Here is a 14,434-nt window from a genome sequence, read left to right as displayed (position 1 = left end):
GCCAGACGGGTTAGAGGAGGTTAATAATAGTATAATTTAAGTAGGTATTTAGCAAAAAAAGGTGCCTTAAGTCTCCTTTTACGATATATCAATATCATTTATGTGAAAAGTGGGAGTATTCCGCTCTGCCCTTTACCACCACCACCACCACCTTTAGTGAGCTGCCACACGCGGCATGTCCGCTGCGTGACCGCTCCGCTTTGAAAACGTTTGTAATCCGCCAGTGTGGCAGGTTCCTTACTCTGCCAGAACCACACTTCCTTTATTAATTATTTTCTGTACTGAAGGTTCTGGCTGATTTAAAAAAACTGAGATAGCTCTGAAAGAAAAAAACTAGGCCCAAAATAACTGTCAAAAATTTTAGCATGCCAAAATTGTAGCGTTAGGGAAAATAAATTTTAAAATTACTGCCGTGACTACATACCATGACAAGGATAAAATAATAAACAATTTGAATTAACCAATCACTTAGGTTTATTTGGCATTAATAGTTTTTTGTTAAATAGGTAAGTCTAATTTAGTTTGGAATCATGCTCGGGGTTCCAGCAAGACCTCCTAAATGGTCACCTCGTATTGCCTGTTTATGCCGTAATAGGTACATAACTGTTAACTACGTAAACTTTTCTGACTTCTTACTGCAAGGTGTCCGAGGGCAAGATGCGCGAAATACCAGACTGCTTGAACAGGCGTTACCAGGCTTTGGATGAGCTCATCAGAGAGCTGTCCTCTCTATCCAGCCCAGGGTCAGAGGAGGAGGTCGGCGAGCCAGGCAATGAGGCCGGCATCAAACTCATGTGCGACTTCTGGAACATTCTGAAGGAAGACCCCGATTGTAACTTGACGGTGAGAAATTAACAAGTTATAAAGATAACTTCTTACAAACAAGTCATTTTCAGCCTGAAAATATAAGCCTATTTTGTAATGTATTTTCTACAATTATTTTACTTTCTAGAGCAGATATCTCGAAAACTATACAAGGTATAGAAAATCTTGATTAACTTGTAGCAAATAATCAGTTTTTTTTATCAGTGATCATGTTTTGAGGGTGAATAGTTTTCGAGATATAAGCGAAATCCCAAAAAATAGGACCTTCAAACACCTATCACTTTTTACTAGTCTTTAACATGTACGAAGTCGAAGGTGCGCTCAGTAAGACAATTAAAAAAATGTTGTACTTACTTTAGCAAGCAGTCCGTCAACGCATGGGATTGAGCGCAAAGCCCAGTCGGAGTTTTCGGCCGCAGCACGTGACGTGCTACATGGCTTGTAGCAACAACAGCAATGAAAGCAGCAGGAAAAAACAGTAAGTCTGTTCATCACATCATTCACATACCCACAGAGCACAGACTGCGTAAGTAGCTGCGCAAGCAAACCTGAAACACAATATAATAATATACCATAGTGTAAAAAATCGTTCTTTCGTTAGTTCTTTTCAGCCAAATGACGTCCACTGCTGGACAAAGGCCTCCCCCAAGGATTTCCAAAACAAACGGTCCTGCGCCGCCCGCATCCAGGTACCTCCCGCGACCTTCACCAGATCGTCGGTCCACTTAGTGGTGGGCCTGCCCACACTACGTCTTCCGGCCCGTACCACTCCAGAATTTATTCTGCCCCAGCGGCCATCAGCTCTGCGAGCCATGTGCCCCGCCCACTGCCACTTGATTTTAGCAAAACATAGATCGCCCCCAAAACATAAATTAATATAAGAAAGGTACCTAAAAAGATGCAGCCATTTGATTGATTTGATTCTGCTCAACAACCACCAACAGTTCTACGAGCTACGACTTATCTTGTATGGAATTCTGTACCACGAGATCTTACGAATATCTATATGCCTACCTGCGTATACCTAAGTTAAGCTACTTATCTAAGGATGAGGTGTTACATTAAATGAAATTATCATATTTTAATTATAGTACGTGTGACAAAAGTCCAGAACAGAAGTCTCCAGAAGCCAGAGGTACATGCTGCAGCTCAAAATCAGTTTCACCTAAATCTACGACTGAAGCTCTGCCCTTGAGTAAAGTTTTATGTAACTTAAAAGAGGTAAGTATTTAATGTAGCATTTAATTTAATACTGCAAATACCTAAATAACATTTCCATCGTGTGTCATTTTCTAAATTTACTTTTTAGACTTTCTTAATTAATGTTATTTAGACACTTTACTAATGGTTAAAATTGATCTATCCACTAACTGTAAACAACAAATTAAATATAACGTAGTTTGAAGAGTATTCTCTATTTTTTTGTATAGGATTAAAAAAAATACAGTAAGTACCTACCTAGCATAATGTTAATCTATCATTTTGTACTTCGTAACCCTATACAGGCTGTGTCGTTCGACAAGAAATGCAATATCAGAATAGGCGAGCTGATGTTAGCTGAAAAGCAGTTGCAAGACCAAATTCAACACTTGGAACACAGAGAAAAAGAAGGCATTCAGATGTTGAAGCAGGCTGACTGCATGTGGTCATGCATGGAAGAAGCGTATAAGAAAAAAGTGGCAGAATCTTTGGAAAGACAGGGTGTTCTTTTGAAGCAGGTATCTTATTTTTTATTTAAAACATGTTCAAGTATAGTCCTAAAAATATTAAGTGCTCTTGAAGTACAATCACACCTGAAAGTACAAATTAATGCGATCCAAATTAAGCAAAGATGCCTATTCACTTACAACTCGTACGTAAAAAATTGAGAATGTTACTAGGTATGCAAAATCACTTGAAACCTATGTTACAGTTAGGCTTTTACATTTACAAATACATTAGTTTTTATTTCATTCAAAAATACCCAGTAGTTATGATTTTATAGGCATTCAAAGTTCGCTTAAATATTGAGTGCCGCCGACGGTCACGTGACCCCGCGTGACGTACATTCACAGTATCCGCTCACTAGAAAACGGATATAAACATACTTAAATACATTTTTTTTTGTAAATACAAACTTATTATACATATTAACACCCAGACCCATCACAGAAATTAAAATTGAACCAAACCCAAACTTGATGCGATTGTGTCGTTTTATTGCGAATTACCTTCCAGCTCCATCATTAGACCCTGATTACTATATAGAATTAAAGTACTCGTCAATACAAAACGAACGAACCCAAACTCGATGGATTTAAGTCGTTTTATTATAGAGTTCCTATGGCCACCTTCCAGCTCCATCATCAGATCAGCTCCATGTCATCATAATATTGCATGGTCATCCAAATCACATGTGTTTGCGAAATTTCAGCTTAATCGGTTGCCTGGAAGTGGGTCTTAATTCAGCTTGCAAGATTCCACCCATACAAATATGAGCCAGTCACTGTAATATGACGTCACGCGCATAAAATGGCGGGCCGGCCGCCGCCCGCACTTTTAAAATTCAATATCTTGGAAACTAATTGACGTATCGAAATAATTCTTTCACGTGTATTTTTTATTTTTAACAGAGAATACAGAAAGCTAAAAAACAAAATTAGTGAACATTCTTCATTGGGAACACTGACGTAAAATTCAAATTGTAAATAGAAATGGCAAAAAAGTAAATTGTCAGTTAAGTGTCGCGTGCAACGGTTCATTATAGGTTTCTACTTATCTATTTTATTATTAATATCAGTTTTTTCTTTCTCTCATTTTAGATGAAAGAAGTAGAAACCAGTAACACGAAATGGCGTAAGAACAAAAAAGACTTAGAATTTCAATTAAACAATGTTAATAAGTGCTACCAAGAGATTACAGAGAGAATTTACGAAAAAACTAATGACGTCAATTGCATCAAGATGGAAATAGAGAATTTCAAAAAAAGGATAGAGAGCAATAAAAAAGATACAGCCGCCGTTAAGAAATCGTTTAGTAACAAGAAAACTGCTTCTGACGTAAGCTTATTTTGCAGTATAAGTAATTTAACTAATAATGTAAATGTTCTAGCACTGTTTGCTGGTCAACAATAATTATTTAGAATAGCAAAATTTTTTTTAATCGAATTTTAGGCCAAAGTGGCAAGCCTAGCTGTAGAAATGACAAGACTGAAACAGGCCATCGCGGAAGAAAACTATCACAAGCATGAAAAAGAAGAAGAAGGCAACCAATACGTAAAGGAAGCAAGGGACGACTTGCAAAAAATTTGCAAAGTTCTATTGCAAAAGAAGCTGGAAAATGAAGATCTAAAAGCAGAGGTGAGATAATTATTTTATTCTTATTATTGTAACACGATTGTGCACTGGTTTCAATGTCAACAATTTTATTTTTAGAAAGAAGCACTATTACAAGAAATAGAATTGCTTAAAAAAACTTGCGATCAATGTCGGGAAAAATGTCAAAATAAACAACAAGCTATTATAGACGAAATTGCTAAGATTGATAATGAAATAGCTGGATTCAAAGTAAGATGCATAAGATGTCATGAGTGTACTGACACTGCCGACGTTAGGAAATTTTGTACCGACTGCCCTCGATGCGCCGAAGAAAGAGACTGTTTATATGAAGATGGTCATTGCTTCCCGGACAGCGCTATGGATTGTGTGTGTATGAGTACAAAACAGAAATTTTTAGATAATGTTTTCGATAATATGTACACGGTTCTAGAGAGACAAGCTAAAACGTGCCCTGGCAAAGCAGTTGCCGAACAAGTACTAAATTGTTTAAAGAAAAGTAGAAATGGGAAGTTGAACGAAGAAACAAGGAAGATTTTGCAGGATTTCGTCCTTACTACTGTTAAGAAGAATTTAAATTTGACTATTATTGGAGGTGCTGTGAAGACTCGTTGTGAGGTAAATATTTATTTAAAAATATTTTTAAGGATAGCACAGTTCTATTGTATTATTTTATTTGAATATAAACCCATTATTTTGTTTTTAGATGGACCCAGAGACTTATAAACAGTTAATGCTATGTTTGAAACAAGTTAAGACAGTAAAGGCACCAAAAGTTGATAAAGGAACGGCTGCCAAAAAGGTAGATCTTGCTTTAATTAATGAATGTGAACATTAAAGGTTTTGCAAGTATATACTCTTAATTGTACCAAATTTTTACAGGATCCATGCCGCCGATGGGGAGGCGCCAGCGAGTGTAATTGCCCGAAGGGTCCTAAAGCCTGTATCTGTACTAAAAAAGCACCCCCACCTCCAAATGATCCTGAACCGTGCCCCCCACAGCAGGATAAAGAAGATGCTGTGAGTTTGATGTTAACAATACAGCAGTAGTGCATTTAATAGTTTCACATTTCATGGATGCGTTTTAGTGATGATTGACTCAGCTAATCCATACAAAATCCAAAAGCATCTATCTTTTTATTTCCAGCCAGTAACATACATTCATTTCTGATTTACAGGGTGAAGTGATGGTTTGCCCTCACAGAGAGTCGGCCTCATGCGGTCCAGACTGTGCGTTGCACGCGGTCCCCAGCGTAGGCACAGAAGTTGCGGCATGGAGACCAGCTCCTTGCGACGAGAAGCAGTGTCAGTTCTCCAAGAATATGAGGGCGGCACAATGCGTGCTTGGACCCGACTCACTCTCATCAGTATCCAAATCTAAAGGCTACGTCGCGGCCACTCCACATATGCCGGACATATCTGAGCTTGAAGATCAGGTATCTATGTTCATTCGTAAAGTTTTAAATTACGTTAATTAATTACCTAATACTTGAATTAGGTTTTTTTTAATTTGTTTCTCATCATTGCTTTTTGATGACGTTATTAGTGTATAATCTTCTCTCTCACATTTTTTTAGATTACTTGCAAATGTGGATCTGCAGCTGCTAAGCCATGTTCGTGTCGTAAAGGTAAGAAATAGTATTTTATTTCACTATTTATGTGGGAGTACAACTCATCTTAGAACACCATCGTCATAACATTTTCATCGTTCTAGAACTAAAAAGCCACCCTCGTGAAAGAATAATTGAGGAAGTCATGGGAAGATATACGGATGTGACACCTATAGAGAAAGTGAGTTATGCAATTCTAAGTGATGAGTCTATCAATATTGTACAGCGCAACTATTGAATTCAACATCTAATTTACGTTTATCAAATAGGTGATAAATTTATTGTTTTAACTGTTTTGAATGTGATACTTATGTCAAATAAACCTAACACAAAACATGGTGGTTTTATTTATCTGCTCCCTAGAACCACCATGTCCACCATAAATGCTACAGAAATTGCATCTAAAACTCAATATTTCATCTTAGGTAACAAGTGTGGGTGAAGACAACAGTGCCGATTTAAATGAGGGAAGATACAAATACAGATGTTGTGATTTTTATGATTTTCCAAACAAACGATTATTATTAAAGAATAAAACGTCTGAAAATAAAATGACCTCAATATGCCCCTGTATTTCATCAGATTTTCTTCCACGAAATAATAAAAAACACTGCAGACGATTATGTCAAAGAAAATCAGTTTGTATTTATAGAAGAAACAAGGACTTAACATTTGCTCCGTCTAAAGATGATTTCTCTGAAAGATGTAAATTTCAATGTTCCAAGACGTATGTTACTGGTGTGAAAGATGGCATAGAAATAGCTGCAGTAACATGTCCCAAACATGGAACATTTAAAACAATGGAGAAGTCTATTGGTAGTAATAATGTTACAAAATCATTTGAAATGGAATCAATAAATACATCTAAATGTGTGTTATTAACAGAGGAAGAATCTGATAGAGAGAAAAGTATTCAAAACTCTGGTGTTACCCTCTTTGGAAGAATAGTTTGCGACACGGTCAAAGATTTAATAAAAGATTTAATTGTGTCTGACACAACGAAAACCAGGAATTATTCTTTACCTTCAGATGTCGAATGGGTAACCATTGAGTCTTTTTTGAAAGAAATATCTTCTCGGGCTGTGTCTCATAATAACAGCAGTACAACTATGAACGAAATTGAAATAGCTAGCGAACTTCTTAGTGATACTAACATGAAACGTTTTAATAAGGAGAAGATAATCAGTATGCTTATTTTATCGCAGTCTAGAAGTAACGTAAATAAATGTTTATAGCCTGACCAGGAACATAAAAACCCTCGCCATGTTGCGGAAAACTAATGGTACTAATTTCTTTTAATGGCAACAGTAACTGAAAACTTCATTGTCATGTCACCTTGCATGTCAGTCTATTGCTGTCAAAGTGTAAACAAACTTTATTTTAAATGTGCGCAATTGATTTTGTGAATTAAATTGCTAAAATCTTTTTATAGTCGTGAAAGAAAAGTGGTTTACAATGTGTTAAAGTATTTGTCGAAGAGAAATACTAAGGGTTCGGACAATATTTTCATTGAATAATGTTTCCGACAAAGGTTGTCAAATTGACTGACATGTTTATCGCATAGTACAGTCCACTATGAAAATTAGCTGTGGTTTGTTTCAACTACCTATTTTAAAAATTTTTGTCACTTTCTAAGTGTTGAATTTTATGGAATTGGGAAAGAAGTACCGAGTTTGAAGCGTTCATGAGCAAACATTGCAGTTGAATATTCAAGTTCTGAATTTGATTATTGATGAATAATAAAATAAATCCTACTAGCTCGATTGATGGTTCATTTAATTTATTTAAACCAGGTTACCTATAATAATATTTTTTCGTTAATATATGAAAATATCCAATTAGCCCGTAATCCTGAATCCTGATACATAAAGTTAGCCTATTAATTTAACACAGGTACGACTGTACTCAGTGTTGCACTATCAAATGCAATTGACGCGCCTCTATGCCAGGGTTTTTATGTTCCTGGTCAGGCTATAACATCTGTGAAAGATAATTTGCCAAAAGTAATTAATTACCTGTTTGTCAGTGAATCTTATGGAGATAGTCCATTGATAAGCAACGTCAGCAGCAATGAATCAAATGTCAAATCAAATATTTTAGAAGTTCATTCTCACAGCAAGTTAGAAGATCATTCTCATGGCGATTTGTGAAAATCTACCTCAACTGAAATATTAAGAATAGTTGAGATGATAAAAAGAGGAAGAAGAATATTACTTATTGTACTTTATGTTAATACATATTTATTTATGATGAAAATGATGTTATGAAAGTTTATAATACGTAAGATTTATTTACATTGGTTCTACTTTCAGCTGTTTTGTACTTCCACATAATTTTTGGTTTAGCTTATCTATAACATTGTTGGACAAATAATATTGAAAGAGAATAATTTATTTACAGATAAAAAACATCTGAAAGTAGAAGCTGAACATTGTGAACAAGGTACCTGCGCTTTGATTTGCGAAAAAGCTAAAGAAGAATTTAATAAAGCAGAAAAAGAGTCTATTCAAGTATCATTAAAGTCCAAAGACAGTAAAGCAACAATTTCACAGAAAAGAAAAGAAGAATCTCTTCAAGAGAAAATAAAAATAAAAGATGTTTCTGGTAAAACAATTGAAAATAAGGATGCCAAAATTAAGAAAATGCCCTCTAAACTCACAGAAAGTAAAAAAGCTTGCTTAGAAAATAAAAACGTTAAATTCGATGGTTCGCGTCCTGGATCAAAAGCTGGATCTGAAGCACAGAAATGCTCATGTGAAGACCATTTCAAAGTTACTATTGAAAATGATAGTGTTAATCATTTTACCAAACTTTCCAATACACCGTCTGGTTCTTTAGCAATGGAACTCGATGAAAAAATTATCAAGCAAATCGAACACAAAATGAAACACAGTAATAAAATAGCAGTATCTTTACAAAGAACTGCTTCAGGCCATTTAGTTGTGGATTTTAATCCTTCTAATGACCCATCAAGTAATAAACAAAAAATATCTGTCAAACGATCTTCATCTGGCTCTCTTGTATTTGAAGTGAACAAAAGTTTCGTCAGTATTTTGAAACCCGATATCAAAATTGATAAAAATAAATTAGATCTGGATAATAAGCCATCAATTTTGGTATCTGTCACACCTAAAAAAGCTGAGAAAAAAGCGACAGATGAATCCAGTCACAAGGCAGAAAAAATTGACAAGGCAGAAAAAATTGACACGAAACATGTATGTCAGGTTGCATCTGATATAAAACCAGAGTCATCAAAACCCAATACCAGATTACAACCTACAACTGATTATAATAGTACCAACGAAGCTATAATAAAAATCAAAGATATGAATGGAACCTTTACTACAACAAAAGCTAAATTGACTAACACAGATTCGGGAAATAAGGCTTTTATTATAAGCGACTCTGCAAGCATTGGAATATTCGGAGACATAATAGACAAATGTAAAGAACATCAAGTTTTACTAACCAAAACAAATTCAGGGTCATATTTATTAGATTTACAAAGCGTAGAAGTTAATGCTCTGATAAGAAAAACACAATCGGGTAAGTTATTAATTGTAAAAGTAGATCCAGTTGTAAAGTTTATGGAAACAAAGAAAACTTACTGTACAAAAAAATGTGATGATATTTACAAAATAAGTGTCAAAAATTCCCAACAAAAAGTGGCAAATCCTCCAGTTGTACTAAAGTCAACGTCGTCAGATAATTACATTGTAGTGGTAGATAAAGAATATGAAACCCGATATAAGAAAACTGTAATGGACCATCTTGACTCAAATTACGAATGCCCTGTTGAATTAGTAAATACTGCGTCTGGGAATTATTTGGTAAACTTTGAAAATAGCGGTGAAATGTTTAACGCTAATGCACGCCTTGTGCGATCATCATCAGGAAATATTAAAATTCTTAGAACTACGGCGCAGTCGAATAGATTTTCAATGGATTCTAATACAAAATCGTTAACATCTAAAGCAAGATCTTCATCAAAAATACTTGATGATTTGATTAATACATTGCAAATTCCTGATAAAGTTAAAACGACTAAAGAAAAACCACGATTGCTGGAAACAAAATCCAGTAGTGATTCCAATCTGTATGAAAGAGTAAAAATAAGACTGCATAATCGTAAAGATTTGCTATCAGAACCTTCTGCTTTACTTAAAAAAACATCATCTGGACAATACGCTGTAGTGTTAAATAAAGAATCAAAGAAATCTTTCATCAATGATTTAAAGAGTTACTTGGCAAGCAACTCCCAGGGTATGATACCTATCAAAAGAACTGAATCAGGTGAAATAACTATTGTTTTGAACAACGACAATGTTTCAAAAGGTCAGTACGGGTCTTTGAAGATTACTCCTTCGGGAAATATTTATGTTTTAGTAGACGAGAAAGTTATCAAGACAATGGTAAAGACTGGTAAAAATGAAAATCCCACTAGTAGCGTTCGCAGTTCGAAAGATCAACAAGAGATTGACTTTAATCAGAATCCAGTGAACAAAAATATAACAACAACTTGCAACGCGTTTCCCGATAACTGCTCGTGTGATGCTTCCAAGTGTGTCTGTGCAGAGTTGTTGAAACATGGGGTTGATACTGTGAATTCCGATGGTCAAAGTCCTAAATGTTGCTTTAGGTTTTGTCAGCAGCAAGAAGACGATTTACATAGAAACCAGTTAAAATGTAAATTTAAATCCTGCAATTGTGGATTATGCCCTGAAAGTTGTGTTCCACGATTTGATGAAAAATCGCCTCATATAGTTATAAAACCCTGTTGTTGTAAGCCTGAGCCTCGTAAAGAGGTAAAATCAGACAGTAGATCTACGTATTACGTCACAGAAGAAGTGTGTCCGTTTCATAAGGATAGATATAACTCGGTATCTAACGAGCTTTTAGAAATATCAGGATTGTGCAACAAAAGTAATGAACGAGAACGTAAGAAAACAAATAATAAGGATGGTGAAGATGCATGTAAAAGCGGGGCTTCGAACAATGAAGATAGACCGATTTTTCATCAGTCAGACTTGGATTATTTGGACTTCCTCCCTCCGCAGTTGCCTCATTTCTTAAGAGATTTCAGATGCGCGTGAGTGTGTTTGTATGCCCTTGACATGGTGTGTGATCACGGGCATAAACAAAAAAAAAATTAACTTCGCAGTCGTGTTTTAAATTGTGGAAATAAATAAGTATTATGTAAACTGTTTATTATTTCTTGTTAATTTACAGCAATATTTTACACATTTACAATATTTTAGCTGTAAAGTTAATAAAAGTGGAGTGGTGTTACTTGTGAACACTTAAAGAGACAAGTAAATTCGATCGAGTTAAAACTTTCATACTTTAAATAATTTATTTTACAAATGTAAATAAATTGAAAAAATCGAATTGCCTAAGGTGGGAATCAAACCTGCGACCTTTTCGCTTGCCGAGTGATTGATCTCAAGATCTGAGCTACTTAGGTCGAAATTTTTAAAAATTAGTTAATTTATTCATTAAAAATTAGTTTGAGATGCGACTCTAATAGAGTGTTCTACGAGGGGTGTTCATAAAGTAATGACAATGGGATATTTCTATTTAGCCATCACAAAAATCTGAAAAAATTGGGCAGGTAGCTTAATTCTTCACTAAAAACTGGTGAAAAATTCATTTAAGTTCATTCATCTGAACGCTACCAGAAGAATTAGGCTATCTGTCAATGGACAAGGAATTAGGCTATCTGTCAAAAGAAATGTCTTTTTCAGATTTTTGTGATGGCTAAAAATATCCCATTTTCATTACTTTCTCAACACCCCTCGTATGTTAATATTATGTCAATTATTATCTCAATGATGTTATTTGGCCGTAATGCGCTGTTGTGTGTGTATGGTTGCTACAGTTTGTACCTACCAAAAGACATCTCTAAGTTGTAAGCAATTTCAGTTTTCGCACGCACCACCCCTTTTCATAACCTGTGTCGGTTCCCATTTGGCAGTCGACAAACCTGGCCCACTGTACCATAGACTTATATTTGGTGATCTAAAGATAATCTAGAAGAGACACTGTTTAAACGTAATAATTTACGCAAGTAGGTTTTTAATAAGCACTTTTACACGTCCCAGTTTTAACCCTACCACTGCTTCAGGACAATAAATGGTCTTAAAAGTTGGGTCGGGTAGAAAATCAGTTTGAACATGTATGAAAGTGCGCGCGCATAATTACTTACACCGATTTGGTATCGGTCGGTGATTAGTCGATTTCTCATACAAATTAGATGCTGGTAGCCTGTGGGGTAGTAGGGGTAGTTGACTTTAGGTAAAACTATAAGCGTTAGAGTTCGCTAGCGAGACTGAGACATCACTTACTATCAGGTGAGATACAGGCCAAGAGCTTCCTCGTTGTGGATAAAAAAAAAAAGGCAGGAGACAGAAACCTAATGCCCGTTTTCACCATTTAATCCCTAATTTTTAAGTGACCCATATGAAAACAAAATTCCTGTTATGTGTTACCATAGGGGTCACTTAAAAATTTGGGATTGGTGGTGAAAACGGGCATCCCGTTATACATTTATTATTTTCTTATCGATGTTTAGCGCATAGACTTTGTTCTTTTGTCATTATTGACTTTATTTATAAATTGTGATAGAACATCAGATGTGTGAAAAACTTTTTGCGGTAACCAGCTCCAGTAAAATGGAAATTTTACTTCTAGGTCCGTACGTAAAATTCGCAGCAAAGCGATATTTCGGCTCGGCACTTACTCCCACGGGCTCGTGAGGCTTATTGAATACAAATTGTTTCTTTATCAGGCAACTTTAGGGAGACGAATAAAGTTGGCCGACTTTTGTAGTAGTCTGCGACAATTGGAGCGTTAGATTGAAAGAAAATTACCGTCGGGGTTCGAAGGGTTTTTCGTTTTACGTGAAACAAATACCATGTTTCATACTCGTACTACGTAATACTATTTGAACTAGTTTTTCACCATTATAATTTGTTAAGCTACTACTTTTAGGCTAGTGTTTTTTTGATACAGCCAAATGGCGTCCACTGTAGCTGGACAAAAAAAAGACTCAAAAAGTGAATTCCGACAATTTTTTATGCGACAAGATTAAACTCGGACGATTTGGAACTACGATGTTTCTCAACTCCGACAATACACTAGACCGAAATGTCTTAATTCCGATACTACGGTACTCCGACAAAATATTACTTCGGCATGACTTAACTAGGAAACGACGCGAGTTCGGCGATATGCTACTCCGACAGTAATTCTACTCCGACATGAGTAAACTTCGACTTACGCTACTCATACACACTTTGTGTCGACACTGTGTTGAATCGATACCTCACACACAATTTAGACACGAATGTTATTTGGAATATATACAGTGTGAGTCTTGATTAAGTGCACTATGGAAATAGATGAAACTAGACATATTTTTATCGACGGAAAAAATAACAAATTATTGCATATAACCAACAAAAGGATTTGAAGCCTCCGACTGCATCTGTGAACATTAATTTGTCTTGTTTTTTTTTGTTTTTTTTTTTATACAGTTGGGTTTTTTGTCTTTTTTTTCAATAATAATTTTTATTTTAATCTTTTTAGTTAAATAAAATACATTCCTGTAAGCTACTTAAAAAGTCCTTTATTTTGATAGCCCACTTGATAGGTTTTAAGAAAAAAAATTTTTTTGAAGACTATGGCGCCTGAAATGCGCCATTTTGAGGTTTTTTTTTTTTTTCAATTTTAATATAGCCAGTGTCACTCTTACGGTTAAGACGAATCTAACGACACCTCTCACGCTAAAATCGGTCAAGCCGTTTAGGCTGTAGGCCGTGCCAAAGAAATATACATACATTTATGTCGGCTCGTCAGGGATTCGAACCTCAGATATTGTGGGCGAAATGGGGCATCGTGCAATGAGAATAAGACTTGTGTTCAAACACTTTTAATAATCGTCAAAGAGTTTAAAATCAGCACTTAGTACTACAATCTAGACTTCGTCGAGCGATAAAATAGACACTAGGTGAAACGTGGGACAGTTCCGTGAAGATGTCTTCTCTTGTCGGCGTCCGGAGCGAAAGTGAGTTCGATTCGTCCCTGTTTTTTTTTTTTTTTACGGGGTGCGTTCGATTCGTCCCGCCGTGACCGTTACGACTCTGTCGAAGCGCGCCAAAACGGTGTTGCGCCGATTCGCCGCTAGGTGGCGTCTGCAACACATACATAACATAACCCTCCTTTTGGCGCAGCCGGGTAAAAATATCTGAGGTATTTTGAATTTTTATAGATTTTTTTTTCTTTCTTTCTATTACTTCTATTACTTTTTCTTTCTATTACTTATTTTCGCTGCGCCGATTCGCCGCTAGGTGGCGTCTGCAACACATACATAACATAACCCTCCTTTTGGCGCAGCCGGGTAAAAATATCTGAGGTATTTTGAATTTTTATAGATTTTTTTTCTTTCTTTCTATTACTTCTATTACTTTTTCTTTCTATTACTTATTATAAAAAAAACATAACCCTCCTTCTGGCGTAGTCGGGTAATAGAGAAAACGTAATAACTTTTAAACTAAGAGGTAAATCCTGGTAAAATAAAAACAGTGTAATGCTAAATAACCGGCAATACTAAAATAAATGCATAAATAACCTTCCTTCTGGTGCAGTCGGATATAAATACCCAGAAAGTGGCAACAAATAATAATA

General features: G+C 35.6%; 1 protein-coding gene across 1 annotated transcript; it reads left to right on the top strand.

Moving 5' to 3' along the window:
• Positions 1-324: 324 nt before the first annotated feature.
• Positions 325-6,077, top strand: LOC135076301 (uncharacterized). The gene is made up of 13 exons (XM_063970785.1): positions 325-506; positions 643-843; positions 1,185-1,303; positions 1,917-2,046; positions 2,331-2,543; positions 3,627-3,863; positions 3,978-4,163; positions 4,239-4,757; positions 4,846-4,941; positions 5,022-5,159; positions 5,318-5,575; positions 5,716-5,767; positions 5,854-6,077. The coding sequence occupies exons 2-13, from the start codon at positions 658-660 to the stop codon at positions 5,985-5,987; spliced, it is 2,268 nt and encodes a 755-aa protein (XP_063826855.1). The 5' UTR covers positions 325-506; positions 643-657; the 3' UTR covers positions 5,988-6,077.
• The last annotated feature ends 8,357 nt before the right edge of the window (positions 6,078-14,434 follow it).

This window comes from Ostrinia nubilalis, chromosome 11, assembly GCF_963855985.1.
Source record: "Ostrinia nubilalis chromosome 11, ilOstNubi1.1, whole genome shotgun sequence".
NCBI classification, from domain to species: domain Eukaryota; kingdom Metazoa; phylum Arthropoda; class Insecta; order Lepidoptera; family Crambidae; genus Ostrinia; species Ostrinia nubilalis.
Note: the sequence above shows the minus strand (reverse complement) of the source record. Positions and strands in the feature narration are given on the sequence as shown.

Excerpts from the sequence above, each read along its gene's own strand:
- LOC135076301 (XM_063970785.1), top strand. The coding sequence starts at position 658 with ATGCGCGAAATACCAGACTGCTTGAACAGGCGTTACCAGGCTTTGGAT. Across the intron at positions 844-1,184 it reads ACCCCGATTGTAACTTGACG|CAAGCAGTCCGTCAACGCAT; the intron begins GTGAGAAATTAA and ends TACTTACTTTAG. Across the intron at positions 4,758-4,845 it reads CTGTGAAGACTCGTTGTGAG|ATGGACCCAGAGACTTATAA; the intron begins GTAAATATTTAT and ends TTTTGTTTTTAG.